At 40.8% G+C, this 18,647-nt stretch overlaps 1 protein-coding gene across 4 annotated transcripts in view; it reads left to right on the top strand.

Annotated features, from left to right (window-relative positions):
• The first annotated feature begins 44 nt into the window (after positions 1–44).
• Wdr37 (WD repeat domain 37) overlaps positions 45–18,647 on the top strand; it is a 66,690-nt gene continuing 48,087 nt past the window's right edge. Inside the window, exons 1-4 of one of the 4 annotated variants that reach the window (XM_013114649.3) lie at positions 45–178; positions 7,919–7,975; positions 8,385–8,467; positions 17,495–17,672. In XM_013114649.3, coding sequence (XP_012970103.1) covers positions 17,535–17,672 — 138 coding nt within the window. In that variant the 5' untranslated portion in view covers positions 45–178; positions 7,919–7,975; positions 8,385–8,467; positions 17,495–17,534. Of the gene's footprint in view, positions 179–7,918; positions 7,976–8,155; positions 8,175–8,384; positions 8,468–8,890; positions 9,112–17,494; positions 17,673–18,647 lie in introns of those variants that run through there. The other 3 variants (XM_013114646.3, XM_013114647.3, XM_005071764.4) reach the window with 3 other exon arrangements.

Raw genomic sequence — 18,647 nt, 5'->3', positions numbered from 1 at the left:
GGTGTTGGCGACTCCTAGCGCAAAGCACGCCTAGCTGCCTCGCGAAAGGAAAGCTTTTCTCCCGGGGAAGGTGTCTAGAGGATGGTGCGACCCAACCGACCGCCAGCCAATGGCACCTTCGACCATACTCGGGCTCGCCAATCAGGGGGCGGCAAGGCGGGCCCATGACGTCGCCTGGGTGGGTGTGCGTGATGATGTCAGACGCCTTGAGACGGGAGCCCTGGCGAATGCAGGTTTTTTTCACAGGAGCGCCTTAAGGCACTGCCTAATGTTCTGCCCTTTAAAATCAGACCAAGAGGTTGGAATGAAGCTCTAATTGAACTTGATAAAAATTAAGCAAAAACGAGAAATCATTGCTAATATGTTAGTTTGGAAGATATACCCCTGCTTCCTCAACATACTACTTCAGAAGGAAAATTCTGTACCTTTGTAGCAGGTGCTTTGCAATGCGAAATACATTGTTCAGCAACGTTAAATGAAAGTAGGGCAGGTTGGGGAACCAGAGTTTGGGCTGAATTGATTTGATAATCATTAAACCATCATGTGGATCCATTCTTAATAATTTTAGTGAAGCAAGGTTAATGTTAGCAGTCTCTCACTCCAGGTTATATGAGGTTTGTGTAAATGTTTAAAAATTATGAGATATGATGTAATTGGGGAAAAGTTCATGTATTACACCAAATCATTTTTGGTAGTGTATGTGTACCGTGTGCATTATGTACGTGCATGTGTTCAGGTGCATGATGTCTTCCTCTCTTGCTTTTTTTAAAGTTAGCATTTTAAATATTACAGGTTTGTTTATTTGTGTGAGTGGGCGTGGGCATACCACAATGCTCTCATGGAGGTTAGAGCATCGTTAAGAAAGTCCTTCCACCATGTGAGTCCTAACAAGCTCGTGTCTTCATGCTTGTGGCTAGTGCCTTTACCCACTGAGCCATTTCGCCAGTCCCCTCCCTCTTAGTTTTTCAGAGAGGATATCTCATTGAGTTTGGAGCTCATTGATTTAGTTGAGATTGGATAGCCAGCAAAGCCTCATGCCTCTGTTCCCCAGTTTGGGATTATGGGTTCATACCGACATGCCCGGCTTTATACATGGGTGCTGGGATTTGAACTCGGTTCTTTATGCTTTCACACTTTTCCCAGCCCGATGCTGTGGAATTCAGTATTCTGAATGTGTCAGCTAAGCAGTGCAGTGCATCTGTTCTCAAACTTGTTGGTCTCTAGACATCCTGGACACAGACAGAGCTGTGTGTGCTTTATTGGCTAAAATACACGAAGAATGTTTGTGGCACAGTAGTAGGCAAACAGAAGTATTTTTAGTAGCTTTTCCAGGTGATCACAGTCATCTGTGCACATATATATGTATACACACATATATATGTAGGTGTGAGTGTGTGTGTATTTGTATGTGGAGGTCAGAGGTTAATGACAGGTCTTCCTCAAAGGGAAAAAGGGGGGGGGGGGGGCTCTGTACCTTATTTTTTGAGATAGTATCTTTCCCTGAACCTGGAGCTGGATTATTGGTTAGACTGGCTAGCCAGCAAGTGTCAGGGTTTTGCCAATCTTAGCCTCCCCAGCCCTGGGATTATAGGTACACTTCAGGCCCAGTCTTTATGTGGGTTCTGGGGATCCAAATTGAGACTGAGATCCTTATCCTTGCCTGGCAAGCACTTCCCCAGCTGAGCCATGTCCCCAGTCCTGGTTATTTTTTGATGAAGCAGGCACAAGTGCTGGTTTTTCTTTTTTGTAATAGTTATTTCCAATTTTGAAATCTGGATTTTTTTCAGGATCTCACTGCAGCTCTGGTTGTCCTGGAACTCTGTAGATCAGGCTGGTCTCAAACTCACAGAGTTCACCATCCTAATTCTGGGATTAAAGGCATGCACCACTATACCTGTCTCAGGAATTTGAAATTTAAGAGAACATTTCATACTTTAGAATTGACTGATTTTAGTTGTAAATCTAAATACATATTTACTATGCATGATTTTGTAATACCCATTGGTCATTTGAAGAATGAGTTACTGAATTAAGCAAGTCTTCCAAATGTTGACACTTTTCATTAGTTACTATCAAGCAATCACATTAACATCAGCAATAATCTTGAGACACATTTCCCTGTGGGTCTAGAACAGAAGTGAAGTCTTGTTAAAAGACTGCTAAATACTATTAAGTCAATGATAATGGTGATAATAAATCTTGATTTTAACTATTCCTTTTTATGTTGTTTTCCTATTAGCTGCAATGGGAGGTGAGGGTTGATTGCCTAATTAACAGATATCCCCTCTCTGGTGCAGCCAGCCAAGCAGCCAGCCACTTTGAATACTCTGTGGACATCATGAGGAAGCTACACAACAATGACAGCTGTGTACTGCTGAATTATTACTCCTGTAGCTTGGCTCCTGTAGGTATTCTCCCAGATACAACTGTTTGAAATGGTTTACAGCAGGCCTTTTTTTTCCTCCATCAGAAGCCTCTGTGAACTAGATGATTGTGAAGCTTTTCCCATGAAGACAGGGAGGGAGGCACACTAGACAGATGGCTTAGCCATGAAATGGCTGCTCTTGCAGAGGACCTGGATTCAGTTCCCAGCACTCACATGGCAGATCACAACCATTTGTAACTCCAGTTCTGGAGATCGGACACCTTCTAGCCTCCACTAACACCAGGCACACATGTGATGCATATATATACATATATATGCGCATACACACACACATATATATACATACACAGGCAAACACTCATTTATGTAAAAGTTTAAAAAATAAAGAAAAAGTAGGAACATTTTCTCAAGTGACCTAACAGAAAACCTGAGACTGAAGCTTTTGAAGACAAGGTCTTGCTATGTACCACAGGCTAAATTGAAAAGATAGAAGTAATCCAGATTAGCCTTGTATTAATGGATTTTCCTCTATGGCAAAAACAGTGCTTGAGATATCCTGTAGCCTCAGGCTGGCTTTGAACTAGAAGTATTTCTTCATTGCAGAGGAGAGTGTCTGAGATGTGATGTAGCCCTAGGCTGATCTTGAATTTCCAACCTTTGTGCCTGGGCTTCCTAAGTGCTATGATTTCAGGCATGCGCCACCATGCTTAGCCTGAAATATTTTAATGTATCATGTCTGTTCGTTTATATCAAAACAACCCCAGGAAAAAAGACACGGGTTGTAAAGATAGAAGGGAAGTAAAACCTAGAAGCCCGCAAACATGTACGTTAGTTGTATGTTATCTTTGAAGGTTGGAAGGAGATAGTTCTAGACTCTAACATTTCAGGGGAACTCAGCAACAGTCTATAACTTCTAACTGGATTACTGGCCTTTGAGCTTTTCAGTACTTCATGGTTACAGTCTCTTCCTATGGATTCCTTGACTTTTAGACCCTTTCCCAATTGGTAGATGCCCTCTATTTTAACTGAACTTTCCAGAAGACTAATTTGGAAAGTTCTGCATTTTTTTTGAGTTAGCCTCAAATTATTTGATTTGATTTAGATTTATATATGTTTTTGTATCAAGAATCCCATTCTTGTCCACCAACAGTACCAAGAATATGAGTACAAGGTTCAAAAGATAAGTAGAGATGAACAATATAGGAATTTAGAAATTAAATAACTGCTTTTGTTTTAATTACATATGCTTGCACTGTACATATTGAACCTTTGGCATGATTTCAGAGGTTTTCATCATAAGTAGTTTTGTAAGCAGTTTTATGTGTTACAGGTGATGCAGCAAGAAACAAAGTGGTAGAATACTCTAACCAATAGACTGAGTTTTAAAATCTTAAGAAATATAAATATATGGAAGTTCCTTTTCCTTATTGCTCATGGTTTGGATAGGAAATGACCCTCAAAGGTCATGTGTTGAAGGCCTGGTCCCCAATGCAGCAATATAACAGGAGCCAGAAGTTGAACCTGGGGTCATATCATAAGCATTCTGATCTTATTAGTGGATTAATCCCTTAGTGCAATGACAACTGAAGGAATTGTTAGGAGATAATGGAAATGTTTAGACTAGAGCCTAATCTCTCAAAGATTATATCTTGCTTCTGCCCTTGCCCATCCTGGCTTCAGCAAGGTGATCAGTTTTGCTCTGTCATGCCGTCTATATCATGATGACCTCCTTCCTATCCCCACAGGCTCAAAGTCAATACAGCCTAGTCACCATGAACTGAAATTTCTGAAATGATCAACTGAAATGAATAATTCCTCCTTTGCTTACTCAGGTACTTTATCACAGCAATGGAAAGCTACTCAACACATTCAGTTTGAGAAATAGTGAGTGTAAAGTCAGAGGAGCAGGAGAGGTGTTTGAGGATCATGCCTGAGACCTCATGCCTGCTAGGTGAGCAGTATATCACTGGACTACACACCCAGCCCTCTCTTTGCACATTTATAAACTTTGATATAGGTTCTCACTGAGTTACCCAGGCTTACCTTCAACTCACTCTACAGCCCAGACATGCACTGAACTTGTGACCCTCCCATCTCAAGCTCCTGAGTAGTTGTGGCTACCAACCTGAGCCACCAGGTCAGTTGATTCTTCTATTGCCTTATGACCTCATTTAATATTCTTTGAATATCTGGGATCCTTTAGGAGGAGGGGAAAAAACCACATGTGTGATTAGGTTGGATGAGAGTATTTTTGAAATATTTATTTACAACAGCATTTTGAGGGTTGGGAAGATGGCTTAGAAGCTGCCGTGAAAGCATGAGAGCTTCACTTCGGTTCCCAGAACCCACATAAAAAGATGAGTATGAGCTAGGTGTGGGGGCACACACCTTAATTCTAGCACTATGAGTTTGAGGTAGGAGTGAGTTCTAGACCAGTCAAGGCTACATAGGAAAACCAGTCTAAAAAATAATCAACAAGCAAAAAAACTGGGACATGTTGGGGTATGCTGGTAAACCCATAATTGGGGAGGCAGAAACAGATGAATCCCTGGGGTTCTTTGGCCAACCAGCCTATCTTATCTGGATGATATCCAGGACAGAGACTTTCTCTCTACTGAAAGGTGGACAGTGCCTGAAAAATGCCGTCTGAGGTTGCCATCTAAGCTTGGCCTGTGGCCTAATGTGTGACAGATGTATAGCAATGGTATTACTGGGGTATTAGGAAGTGGTGAAAGGTAGGAAGGTGACCTGTTGCAGGAGGGAGGTCAATGATGGCGTATCCTTGAGGCTGTGTAGACTCCTGCCCCCTCCTCCCACATGCCTTTGCATGCAGGAGCCCAGGAAACCATGTACAGAAGTCTTTAAAACCATGAGCCAAAATACATCCTTCCATGTTAAAGTTGTTTCTGTCAAATGTTTGGTGATGGAGGTATAAACGCTAGTGAGCAGAGGAAGCACAAGCATTGCAGTAAGTGACAGCTTTGGCAGGTTTGGCCTTTTTTGTAGGGGAGGGGTTACTTTGTAGTTCAGAATAACCCAGAAGTATGTGTAGCCCAGCCTTGTCTAACGTTCCTGATCATCCTGTTTCAGCTTTCCTCCCCCCCCTTCTCTCTGTTTTTCCATGTTGGATTTCTCTGTGTAGTCCTAGCTCTCCTAGAACTTGCTCTGTAGACCCGGTTGACCTTGAACCCTGAGATGCATCTGCCTCTGCCTCCCAAGTGCTTGGATTAAAGGTGTGCGCCACCACTGCCTGGTGAGACCATCTCAAAAACAAACAAAAGCACCAACAAAATGAAAAGAGATCTTGCAATTTGCACTGGGATGGTGAAAGATGCCTTCAGGGGATTTCAGGAATTGGTTAACTCTATCCATCATGAACTCAGGTGTAAAACTGTAACCCATTTTGACTGTCCCCCGAGATCACTGCAGAACCACAAAGGTATAGGGCCATCTGAAGAAATACTTTTCTAAGGTCCAGCTATCCAGAAACTGAGGGTAATGTTACTATAACCCAAAGGGTCTGGATCTGGGCAAATGAGCTTGGCATTTTCCATATGATACTAGTTTTGCAGGCTCATAGGATGCAAAAGCAATGCGGTCATGGGGGATTCCACCCAAGATTTCAAAGGAAGGCCTCAGGGCACAGGAAGGTAATACAGGAAGCTGTGAATGTGAACCTCAAGCTGCAGTGGGGACCCCAGAGTGCTGGAGATTCTAGAAAGGTGGAATATTTGCTAAAGAAAGCTACACTGACTGGAACCAGCCTAAGAGAGAGGCATGTAGACTACAAAAGCTTGCCCAAGCCCTGCTGTATACCCCAGATGGATATGGTGCTACAAGGTTTAATGCTTTCTAAGATGAATTTTGGTCATGCTTTGGTCCAATCCAAATGCATGATTCTCAATGAACAACAGAAGTCTTCTCTGTATGTATAGGTCTCTGTATACAATTGAGAGTCATACAGCTACATCTACATGGTTAGTATACAAAGAGATGAGACTTGGGAAGTATACCTTGGAATCCTTCCCCTATTCATCCTTGTGTAACAGGAATATTTATTGTGCCTTTGAATGTTGGAAGACGTAACTTGTTTTTATGAGACAGGGTTTCTCTGTATTATTTTGGAGGCTGTCAGTCCAGCCTGGTCTCGAACTCACAGAGATCCACCTGCCTCTGCCTCCCGAGTGCTGGGATTAAAGGCGTGCGCCACCACCGCCCGGCCGTAACTTGTTTTTATCTGGGCTCATAGCTAAGCTCGGTTTTGGGTTTCAGAAGAAACTTGAATTTAAATCTTTGAGGTGACTGGAGAGATGGCTCAGCTGTCAACATCGAGAACTGCTCTTGAGAACCTAAATTCAATCCCTAGAGTCCATATCCAGATGCTTATAATGGCCTAGAACTTCAGGAGATCCACAATGATCTTTGGGACTCCTCAGACACCTGCATTCACATGTCCAGACTCACACACACATATTAAGTGAAGAATTTCCTCTTCCAAATGTTCCTACCACCACCATATCCTGGACAAGTGACTATGGACTAATTCCCCTGAACCATGTGCTAGAAGAAATCATCCCTTCCTTTTTTATTGGGCATGCCCATGATAGCAACAAAAAACTAACACCATCACAATATTTGCATTTCAATACTGTACTTTGTGAAGATTTGGTTACTTAGGTGTTGCCATGAGATTGGGTGTGTGTGACATCTTTACAATGATATCTTTGTGTATAATATTGAGATTTTGAATGCACAATAATGCAATATACATGCATAGGCTCCTTTATGCAAGTCAGATTCATATAGATGTTTCTGAATGGCTAATATCATGCATGGAGAAGAGTTTCACTTCTGCCTCTTACTCTAACTTTAGTCTTTTTTTTAAACTTTTTAAAATTTTATCTTATGTGTACAAGAGTGTTTTGCCTGTATGTGTATATATATATATGTATGTATGTATGTATGTATGTATGTATACCATATGTGTGACTCATACTGGAGGAGGTCAGAAGAAGGCATTGGATCCCCTGGAACTGGAATTACAGCCATAATGTGGGTGCTGGGAATTGAATCTGGGTCCTCTATATTAGCACTCAGCTCCTATTTTCTGTTTTTTGTAGAACCCTAAATATATCAAAGATAAAATGTACCTTCATTAACTATCTTAAGTGCTATCCAAACAAAGCCACCTAGTGGAATGTTACTTGAGTATGGAATTGTGGTTACAGTGCTTTCTGGGGGCTACCACGGCCAGCAGAATCTGATCCATTTATTGTTACTAAATAAAATTTTCCTTAAACATCACAGCCTCCTGGTTTGACAATAATTTCCCCGAGAAGTCAAATCTCTTTCCCAGTTCATTTTATAGCATTGTTTCTAGGGTAAGCTTTGATTATCAGACTTAATACACAAGCACCCCCATTTTCTTGTACAGAATGCTTTGAGTCTTCAAATATGATAAATTTGTTTCTTCTTCCATAAATATATTGTATTATTGCTTCTTGAATCTTAGCCTTTCGCTTTATTTTACAGGAAGAGGAGGAATGTTGACCCATATAGAAGGAAAATGCTTTCATGCTTTTATCTTAGGTGAGTTTTAAGCACCCTGTTAAAGCTGCTAGTAAAGACAAAGAGGCTGTTTATGTAATGGTTCCATTCTGTTATGTAGGTCTTCCCAACCTAGATTTAAAAAAAAAAAGGCAGCTCAAGTCCCACCTTTTGCAGTGAACAGCTGATTCTGTTTTCTCTTCTTAGCCAATGATGATCAGATATTTCAGAAGGAAACTGGGTGAGTCATCTTCTGCAGATAAGCTGAAACATTAATAGTTCTATCTCCATCAGGCTCTCCTGCAGCCAGAGCGCAGGACTCCAGAGTCCTGCGGGAGAAATGGTTCCCAGCAAGTCAACCTGCAAAGCGGGTTGGATTTGAAAGATTCTGAAACCAATTAAGTTAGAGTATACTTGACCTTGCTTTTTAATAGATTATTTTCCTTTCCAGTTCTTGGGTTTGCGCAAGTTTTTAGGACAGATGGACTTAAAACCTGCCTGATCGTGGACACCCTCATCGGAACACCTGCAGTGGTGAGTACCCATAGCCCCGGAGGCTGCGTGTGCTTTCCCCATGTTACCGACGCTCCGGGGTCACGGGGAGCCATTCCTCCAAGGACCGTGTGTATTGTGTTTGCAGGGTGCAGGATTTGGGGTCTAGCAGTGCCCGTGACTGGCATCTTGAAGTGTTGGGCCTGCTCACGCCACCAGGGGGCGTCATACTCATTCTCCTGCAGTCACTTGCCGGGTCTTGGCTCTGCGCACAGCTAGGCCATAGTGGAGGCCGCCAGGAACCCACGCCAAAGCCGCAAGCCGAAACCTGAGACTGGCCGTGCAACAAGCCCTTGGGACTATGTGAAGGAAGCCAGAAAAGAACTTCCGTAGCCGTTGGTCGAGGGCGGGGCTTCCGGTCTCTGGGTTGTGGAGTGCATCTGGGGGAGGGACTTCCGCAGTTACCGGAAGTGCGGGCGCGCCAGTTCGGGTCGCCGGGTCGTGTCAGTGTGGGAATCGGCCGGTTTTTCTCCCCTGCTCTGGGTCGGTCCTGGGAGCTGCTTGGGGACCCACGAGTTGAGTGCAGCCCTGGTTGGCTCCAGGAGGAGGCGAGTGCTGCTGCTGTGACAGGTGACGCCATCTTCCCAGCTGTCTGGCTTGGCGTCCTTCCCGGGTGCCCGGAGGAGGTGAGGTGTCGGGGTGGCGGTGGGGACGAGCTGGTCAAGGCTCAGAGGTGGACAAGGAATACGGTCCTAACCCTGCGCGCTCCCTCTGGCTTCCTCTGTTTCCAAGTGGTGTCTGCCTGGCTGCTTGTGCCCTGGGGGGAGCCCTTGGGAGGTTTTTCGAAGATGGTGACCTTCTATCCCGCGAAGACGGGGGTATGGCCTCTGGGAAGGAGGAAGGGTTGGGGGCGGAGAGTGAGGGGTGAGCAGATGCTGAAGTGGTAACCCCCGCCAGGCCTTTGTTTCCCTTTCTGAAGACTTCTGCTTTTCTTTCCCCTGTACACTTCCACCTCCGAAGACAGACATCAGTCTCGTCTTAGGAAAAAGTTGCATAGATCTCAGTTTATGAGCCGACGTAACCATTGATTAGGTTGGTTTTATCAACTCAAAGACGTTCCTTGTGTTTGCAAACTAGGTCCGTTAGCTTTACACCACTTTCTTGCACGAATATAGATTGCCGGGCAGTTTCTTTGAAGTTCAGATGGGTTTCCTTTAAATCGGTTATTTTGGCCTAAGAATTTGCCTTCAAAGCGTTACTGAAACCGTTTACCTCAAAGTAAGACACTTTAAGATAATATGCTTCCAGGATACTTTTCCCGTTTCTAAGAAACATTCAATTATGCTACCTTCCTTGCTGTTTTGGTACTTTGGGTATCAAATTGGAGTATTTGTAAATTCTTTTTGCCATCCATTCCCCATACTTGAGCATGGTTTATAAATATGGTCTGGCCTAAGTGGAACAGAGCCCTTCTATTAGTTCTGCCCATTGGAGACAGTAGCACAGTGGTCAGTGGCCATTGGCCACGCGTAGTAACAGTGTGACCTTAGTGTTTATGTCAGCCACATTTTTGCTGTTGGAAGGTTATCTGTATCAAACTTTCTTGCAAAAAGTTCTGGACACAAGACCTGACTAAGTATGTTTCCTTCCTGTTTTTCTCTGTGTTGATTTTTTTTTTTTTTGTATAGGTATGTTGATCTACTAACTTACTTTGCCTTGACCTTAGCTAAAATCCTGGGGATTGTCTATTTTGCCCAGCAGTTTATTCTTATTCCCCCTAAGAATTTGTCAGTTATCCTGTCCTCCTGATTTTTCTAAGATGTGTGTGTGTGTGTGTAGACAGGGTTTCTCTGTGTAGCTTTGTAGACCAGGCTGGCCTGGAACTCAGAGAGATCCACCTGCCTCTTCCTCCCAAGTGCTGGGATTAAAGTCGTGCATCACGACCACCCAGCAGAAAAAAATATTTTTATACTAAATTTCATTCTTGGTTTGAGTTTCTTTTTTCAGTTATTAAGATTAAAAAAAATCTTGGTGGTTTAATGATGCCTGTCAGCAAAGTGCCATCCTTAGAATTGATTAAGTATGCATCCTTTGCCTTCATTTCATCAGTGACAGAACATTTCAAGCAACTTAATGCTGGAGACAGATTTCCAAGGTTGCTTGTAGAGATCATTCTCTCCTCTGATACTGGTTAGACATTACATTGTGTTTCAGCCCTCTAGGAATTAATCTAAAAGTATTATTACAATAAATATTAATAATATTAATTCACTCAACTTCTGGATATTCAGTGACATACTACCACCTGCAAACTGTATAACCATTCTTTTACATATAATTAACATTTTTAATTAAGCCAACTATTTATTTTGAAATAAGGCAGGTATCTTTTTTTGGAATAAAAATTAAAACCTTGCAAGGTATAAAATAGAGAGTAATGTTTTATATTATCTAAAGTAAAAGCATGAATGAGTTTGTTATACTGATTTTAAAAACTACTTCAGCAAGCTCTTGTTTTGGTTCTCTGTACTTAATAAAAATCTGATAATGTAGGTAGTAACAATTTAATACTGAACATACAAATTAAAAAGAACCTTTTGAAAAGAGTGAAAGCTAAGTGTTCATTGATGTTGCCAAGGCGGTGAATTCGGTACATTAACACTGTGTGCAGATGTTTTATTCATTTGTTAAGTATGTTGCACTAAAGTTGGACATGTATAATTCTGCCTTGCTTACAAATAGCAGAGAAGAGAATATGCCTGTTACAGCATGTAATAAGGACAAATGTGTGTCAGACCATAATCAGTTAAGAGCGAAGGAGGAAACTGTTGTAGCTTTCCATTTAATGTGCTGTTCTGTCCTGTTGTATTTGGTAGATGTGTGTGTTTTGAAGGAAAGTAATTATGTTTTGGGGCTTCAGATTTCTTTCTTTTAAAGAATGTATATAGGTGAAGTAGTACATAGTAAAAGTAACTTTTTAAGATAATTTTTTTTTGTGTGTGGTGCTGGTGATGAAACTCATGCTATTAACCATGCTTAGCAATCTCCTTCCCATTGAACTATGCTATCCCAGGCCTTTTCTTTTTTCTTTTGAGATAGAGTCCTTCTCTATAGCTCTGGCTGTCCTGGGCCTCTATGCAGACCAGAATGGCCTTGAACTCAGAGATGCACCTGCTTTTACTCAATTCCTTCTTCCCCATAGTGCTGGTATTAAAGGCATTTGCCACTACACTCAGGTAGACCTGTCTTATTTTTAGAGTGAAACAGTTTTCTTTCTCTTTTCAGTTATCTGATTACTGTTTCATTTGTAAAGCACTGTCAGACTGCTTATTGAATTTGAAAATCCTACATCAAAGTGATTTTGTATAAGAATCAGTGCCTCTGCACTTATTGAATCATTTAAGTCTCATAAGCAACCTTTGCAGTACTTTTTCAACCTCAGACCTGTCACCACTCACTTTCCATGTACTTGCCATTCTTTCTGTTTTCACTTGCCTAGCTGGGTTCTGTGTGTATCATTTTAATATTTCTTTTACAAGTGCTTTCAACCTCATTGTCCTTCTTGCCAGGACACCAGTCCCCAAACTTGAATTTTTTAGTAAATCAAACATTTAATTGTATCTGCATGCATGCATGCCGTGTGAGTGCAGTGGCCACAGAAGCCAGAAGAGGGAGTCCAACCCTGTAGACAAGGAGTCTGCAGTCTAGAGCTGGAGTTGCAGGTGGTGATGAGTTACCTGGCTGCTCCTGCAGTGAACTTGGGTCCTCTGCTAAACCTCTGAACCATCTTTTTATTTTTTTTGAGACAGGGTTTCACATAACTCAGGGTGGCCTTAAACTCATTATTCAGCTAAGGCTTACTTTGAACTTTGGTTCCCCTGCCTCTGTTAATCCCAGTACATAGTTTGGAATGAAAATAGTGCCTGTAGCCTTTAGATACTTTCATTTTCTGATGTGGTTTGAAGGGAAGGAAATGTTAATAGGACCCATATTAATTCTTATTACTGAGGCCAAATTTTGAAGACAAAGCACCTGAAGCAGGGTAGGGCTTATTTTGGTTCACAGTTGAGAGAAATGCAGCTCATTAAGGTATGTTGTCCGGAGTGCTTCAGTCCAGGCCACCAGTCAGGAAGCACAGGAAGAGCTGGTGCTTTGTTGGCTTTCTCTTTCCCTTGTATTCAGTCCGGACCCCTAGTCCATGAGCTGACGATGTACAGAGCTAAGATGTGTGTCCTCCTCCCTACTCTCTAATACACTTGGATGTGTGCTCCTTAATGTCCCAAGTGTTTCTTAACTCAGGTCAACAGGCACAGGACTGTAGAGTCCTGGGGGGCAAGGTAGAGAATATAATAATACACAGGCAAATTCACAGGTTTCAAATGCAAGACTAACAGCAGACTACAGCTTCTGAGTGGGGCTGGTAGTACTCCTGGAGAGACCAAGTTTAAAGTTGGTGTGTAAACATGTCTGGTGGGTCCAGTTGTGGTTCTGGCATCCATAGTACCATTTTGCTTAACCTGAGGGCTAGCTTACATCACTGACTGTTAGAGGAAAGATGCTAGTGAATGTCATCTGGAAAAAAAGCACCTGACAAATTATTGGATTCCAGCAGTGACTCATTTGATCAAGACAACTAAAACCATTGTCTGTGATGCCTAGAATGACAGCTGACAGCTAACAATACATCCCAGTTACAGAAAATATGAGGCAATAATTGGAAATAAATTGTGTACATACTGTGTCAAAGAGAGTTTCAGGACAGTCAGGACTATTACACAGAGAAACCCTGTCTCCAAAAACCAAAAAAGAAAAGAAAAATGCTGCACACAGAATGCTAAAATGAGGTATTTTTGTTGTCTCCTTTAATTGGTTAGATGAAGAATAAGGTTCTCAAATGTACAGGTGTGAGCTTGCTAATTCTGACTGTGGACTAGAGTTATTGCAGTTAAACTGAGTCAGCCAATTTTCTTGAAAAATAAGTGAAGAATTAAAAAAAATTTATTTATTATGTATATAGTCTTCTGTCTGCATGCCAGCCGAGGGCACCAGATCTCATTCAAGGTGGTTGTGAACCATCGTATAGTTGCCAGGAATTGAACTCAGGACCTCTGGAAGAGCAGTCAGTGCTCTTAACCTGTGAGCCATCTCTCCAGCCCCATAAGTGAAGAATTTTAGTTGGATATTTGACTACCTGGTGGAAACTGCAATTTCATTTCTGTCTACCATTTTGTTAGCTATTTCTAAATCTTCACAAATAGGAGTTGTAGGTAAAAATCCTAAATCCAGGAATCTTGTGGAAGCAAAGGTTGGTTGACACCTTGTTGTTCTAGTAGAGAGACTAAATAATGTCGTTAGTTTACCAAATCCAGAATGTCACATGCCTGTGTATTTGCTAATAATATACCAACATTATAGAGGTCCCTGGAATGATAAAAGGATCTTTCCTACTCTCCCACTGCTCATGAGGTTAGAATTCCAGAAGTAAAAACACTGTTTTTGGGGAAGGAAGAGGAGGGGAGAGACTAATACATTATTACAAGTAATTTCCCATAGGGAAAAATGAAGTACAGTTAGGAACACTGGACATTATACATAAAATGAAGTAAGACTGAAAGGTGACGGAAGGTAAAGAAACTGGTTAGGTCCATTGAGATCTTAAAAGTGACATAGCATTTAGTTTTCTTTTACCATTGTATATCCCTAACTTGATGCTGTAGAAGTCTGAAACCAAGGAACAGCAAAGGTCTGAGGCAAAAAAACAGAGAAAGGAAGGAAGGAAGGAAGGAAGAAAGAAAGAAAGAAAGAAAGAAAGAAACTCAACCTCTGTCTATAACAAATGTAAGCAAGATGTTTTTCTCTGTAGACTTGGCATCAGAGAAGGCTGGGTGAAGATCTGGGGTTTGTTTTTATGTTTATTCTTTTTTCATACTTAGGTGGCATCAGAAAAGACTTAGCACAGATTCAAGAAGAGGCAGACTGGAAAGATGGCTCAGCTGTTAAGAGTTCATGTTGCTCTTCCAGAAGACCATGGTTTGATTTCTAGCAGCCACATAGTGGCTCACAGCCATCTGAATTCCAGTTCCAGGGCATCTGATGCCCTTTTCTGGCTTCTGTGGGCACCAGACATGCATGTGGCACACAGACATGCATGCAGGCAAAACACCCATGAGCATGAAATAAACAGTGGCTACCCCTCTGTAGTGGCAAACAAACTATGGAACAGTAATGAATACCCCTGATTCTTCATGATGATCTGAGTGGGGCCAGAGAGGAGGCTGAACTATTGGACTAACCCTCAGTACTTACTAAGAATCTTCCCCATGCCAGAGCATTTTTAGGAAAGCCATGCTGTAACAGATAGATCCAAGACTGCTAGTATCATGTCCAAATGATCAAGGTTTCAATAAAAATCAGCTGATATATAAAGAACTATGAAAATCTCAGTCCAAATGACGGAGAGAAATTAAAAATAATCAGTGCTACCACAGATATGACACTGATACTAGAATTATTTGATAAGGATTTAAATTCACCATCATAAAACTTTTAGGATCCAGAGATAAAATCATGCAACTACAGGCATCTGATTTTTGACAGGTGTCAAAAACGTGTGTGCTGGGGAAACTGTATCCACATGTAGAAGATTAAAATTAGAACCATTTACTCTGTTCATAATCAACTCAAAATGGATCATAGATCTTCATGGAAAATTGGAAACTGCTAGAGGAAAACACTTCAAGATACAGTCATAGTCAAGAGCTTTCTGATCAGGACTTGAATAACTTAGGAAACAGTATCAAGAATTGATAGACAGGGTTGTAGCAGTTAAAAAGCTGTTTCTAGTGAAAGAAACAGAGTGAAGAGACACTCTAGGACAGGAGGAATTTTTTTTTTTTTGCTGCCTAATCATCTAACAAGGGATTAATATGTAGTATATGAAGAATTAAAAAAAATTAAATACCAAAACAAATAATGCAGTCAATAAGCAGGGAAATGAATTGAACAAATACTTTTCAAATGAAGAAATACAAATGACTAATGTTCAACATTTTTTTTTTTGTTTTTGTTTTTGTTTTTTCTCTTTTTTCGAGACAGAGTTTCTCTGTATTGTTTTGGAGGCTGTCCTGGGACTCGCTCTGTAGACCAGGCCTGGCCTCGAACTCACAGAGATCCGCCTACTTCTGCCTCCCGAGTGCTGGGATTGAAGGCGTGCACCACCAACGCCGGCTTGTTCAGCATCTGTATCCATCAGAGAACTGCAAATCCAAATTGAGTTGAGTTTTTGTCTCACACAATCAGAATGCCTATGGTCTTAGTTGGCTTTCTGTTGCTGTGATAAACATCATGACCAAAAGCAAATCAGGGAAAAAAAGGTGTATTTGATTTTTACAGCTACTAGTCTTTTCTAAAACAGGGACTCAAGGTAAGAACCTAGAGGCAGGAGCTGAAGCAGAGATCATGGAGGAGTGCATTTTCCTGGCTTACTCCCCATGGATTGCTTAGTCTGCTTTCTTATACAAGCTTGGGTGGTATGTCTCATAGTGGGCTGGGCCCTCCTACATCAATCATTAATCAAGACAGGCATTTTCTCAGTTCTTCACAGATATGTCTAGATTTGTGTCAAGTTGTACCAGCCAATAGACTTATCATCAAGAGAAAACAAAACAACAAAACAAAACGCAAATGTTGAGGATATAGGGCAAAGGGAAATTCTGCATTTTTTTAAAAAGTGGGTTCAAGTTGTCAGCTTACACAGTGATGTTCCTTGCCAACCCATCTCCCTGCCTTCAGTGTAAAAATACTAAACATGGTAGGTAATCTGTAAGAAAGCAGAGAAAATAAGCGGATAGAGGGAGAATGAATGTCCATGGATGTCAGTATTGATCTGTACTTGAAAATAATCAGTGTAATTAAACCCTGTTAAGTCAGCAAAGAAAATCTATGCCTCCATATTAATTGATACAGAAAAAGCATGACAGTTCAGGACAAGCTGGTAGAAAATGCTTGAGAAAGAAATGTTGTCAACTTGGTATTTAGCTATAGAAAATCTGTAGCTGACTTTATTCTCAGTGGTGAAGGCATTGCTATTCTTGCCGTTGAAACTGGAAAAAAAGCAAGGATGTACTAAAATTTCTAGCCAAGTCAGTAATGTATAAGGCAATAAGTTTTTACCTTGAAATTTGAAAAAAAAGCAAGGATGTACTAAATTTCTCACCAAATCAGTAAAATATGAGGAAATAAGACTTGCAAATTAAAAAGGAAGAAATTATCTTTGCTTTTTTTCAGGTGTAACAGTAGTTTTACATTAAATAACAACAATGAATCACGGCAAAATAATCTACAATTTTTTTCCCTAAAATTGATAAAGAAGAATGTGAGATACAAGCTTGATACAGAGAATTCGTTTGTATTTTGTATATTAGCAGTTAACGTGAAAAACAAAGAAAAATAGTGTTTAAGTGCTGAAAAAGATATTTTAGTGAACTCAAGAAATGAACATTTAATAGTAAACTGGAAACTGATGAAAGAGCAAATGTTTTCATAGGTTTGATGTCTCAAACTGGTAAACAGTTTTGACAAAGTTCTTTTTAAAGTTACAGTAATAATTAAAAAAAAGTTTTATGTAAATGGGTGGTTTGCTTTCTGGTATGTCTGTCTATGCAGCATGTGTGCCAGGTGCTAAGTGGAGACCAGAAGAAGGTGTCAGATCCCCTGGAACTGGGGTTCAAGAAGGTTGTAAGCCACCATGTGGGTGTGGAAAATTGAACTCAGGTCCTCTGGAAGAGCAGCCAGTGCTCTTAACCATTAAATGAACTCTCAAGAATTCTCAAGATTAAAATCTTTTGAAAATTAGGTTAGATCATGAAATTATAATAGCTAAAGCAGTTTTGAGAAAGATTTAAACAACAGGAATCACTGTAACTTGACTTCAACACGTGAGTTCTAAACTGTATAGTGAGAACTAATCTTAGTATGAGCTTGTATTGAAAGAAATCCTTACCCTGTCTGCTGGTTGTTTCAGTTTTCTGTATCAGAAATGAAGTACTTGTTTTCCTTGTTGTTATTTAGCGTATTGCAGGAGTGACCAAGACACTACCTTCTAGAAGTAATGCCCACAGAAAGCGGAAGTTGTTCGACTGCTCGCCAAGCAAAACAAAAGCGCAAATCTCATAGCCTTTCTATACGAAGAACTAACAGCTCAGAACAAGAGAGGACTGGACTACCGAGAGAGATGTTAGAAGGACAAGTAAGTCAACATTGGTCACTGCCCATTTTAAAGGTGGCTGCCATGCTTGTAGTATAATTGAAATAGCTAATCCATGTGGGTTTATAAAGCAGAAGAAAGGCTTCCACTACCAAACCTTTAAAAGAACACAGTAAATTCAGCAGCATACACAGAGATAGAATTAGATTTCTTGGTTTATTATGATTATTACTTTGTTTTTTGAGACAAGGTCTTTCTATGTAGTCCTGGCCATCCTGGAACTCATTATGTGGATCAAACTGGTCTTGAACTCAAGGAGATTCCCCCTGCCTCTGCCTCCCTAGTGCTGGAATTAAAAGTATGCATCACCATACCTGACTAATATTAATGTATTTATAATAATAACCAAAAGATATAGGTATGAAAATTTGGACTCATTTTATTCTTTGTACAGGCTAGTTGTCTTCCAGAAGTTTAGCCCTAGAATTCTAAGACAGCTTTTCTGTTTCTAATGGTCTCAAGAAAAGGGGAGAATTAAAATTTTGATGCTTTTTGTTCTCTGAAATGACTTAAATTCCTTTATCCTTGTCTCTACTATAGTGATTATACTGTTTTGATGAATGTACTAATATAGGACTGAAAACTTTAAGGTTTGCTTGTATTTTTCTAGTGCCTAAATGCTTCTGATCTACAGTTGTTTGACTCTATAGGTGTAAAACTTGTGAATATAGGCCGGGCATTGGTGGCGCACGCCTTTAATCCCAGCACTCGGGAGGCAGAGGCAGGCGGATCTCTGTGAGTTCGAGGCCAGCCTGGTCTACAGAGTGAGTTCCAGGACAGCCTCCAAAACAATACAGAGAAACCCTGTCTCGAAAAATAAAAAACAAAAACAAAAACAAAAACAAAAACCTTGTGAATATAGAGTATCAACTCTGCCCTTGTCTACTTTCTATAGGAAATTACGTTTTAATCTAGTGATGTATATAAAAATAGCTTTGACAGCATTTACTTTACTAG

The sequence above is a fragment of the Mesocricetus auratus genome, unplaced genomic scaffold, assembly GCF_017639785.1.
Source record: "Mesocricetus auratus isolate SY011 unplaced genomic scaffold, BCM_Maur_2.0 Super-Scaffold_100013, whole genome shotgun sequence".
In the NCBI taxonomy this organism is placed as follows: Eukaryota; Metazoa; Chordata; class Mammalia; order Rodentia; family Cricetidae; genus Mesocricetus; species Mesocricetus auratus.
This window is presented reverse-complemented; position numbering and strand designations above follow the sequence as displayed.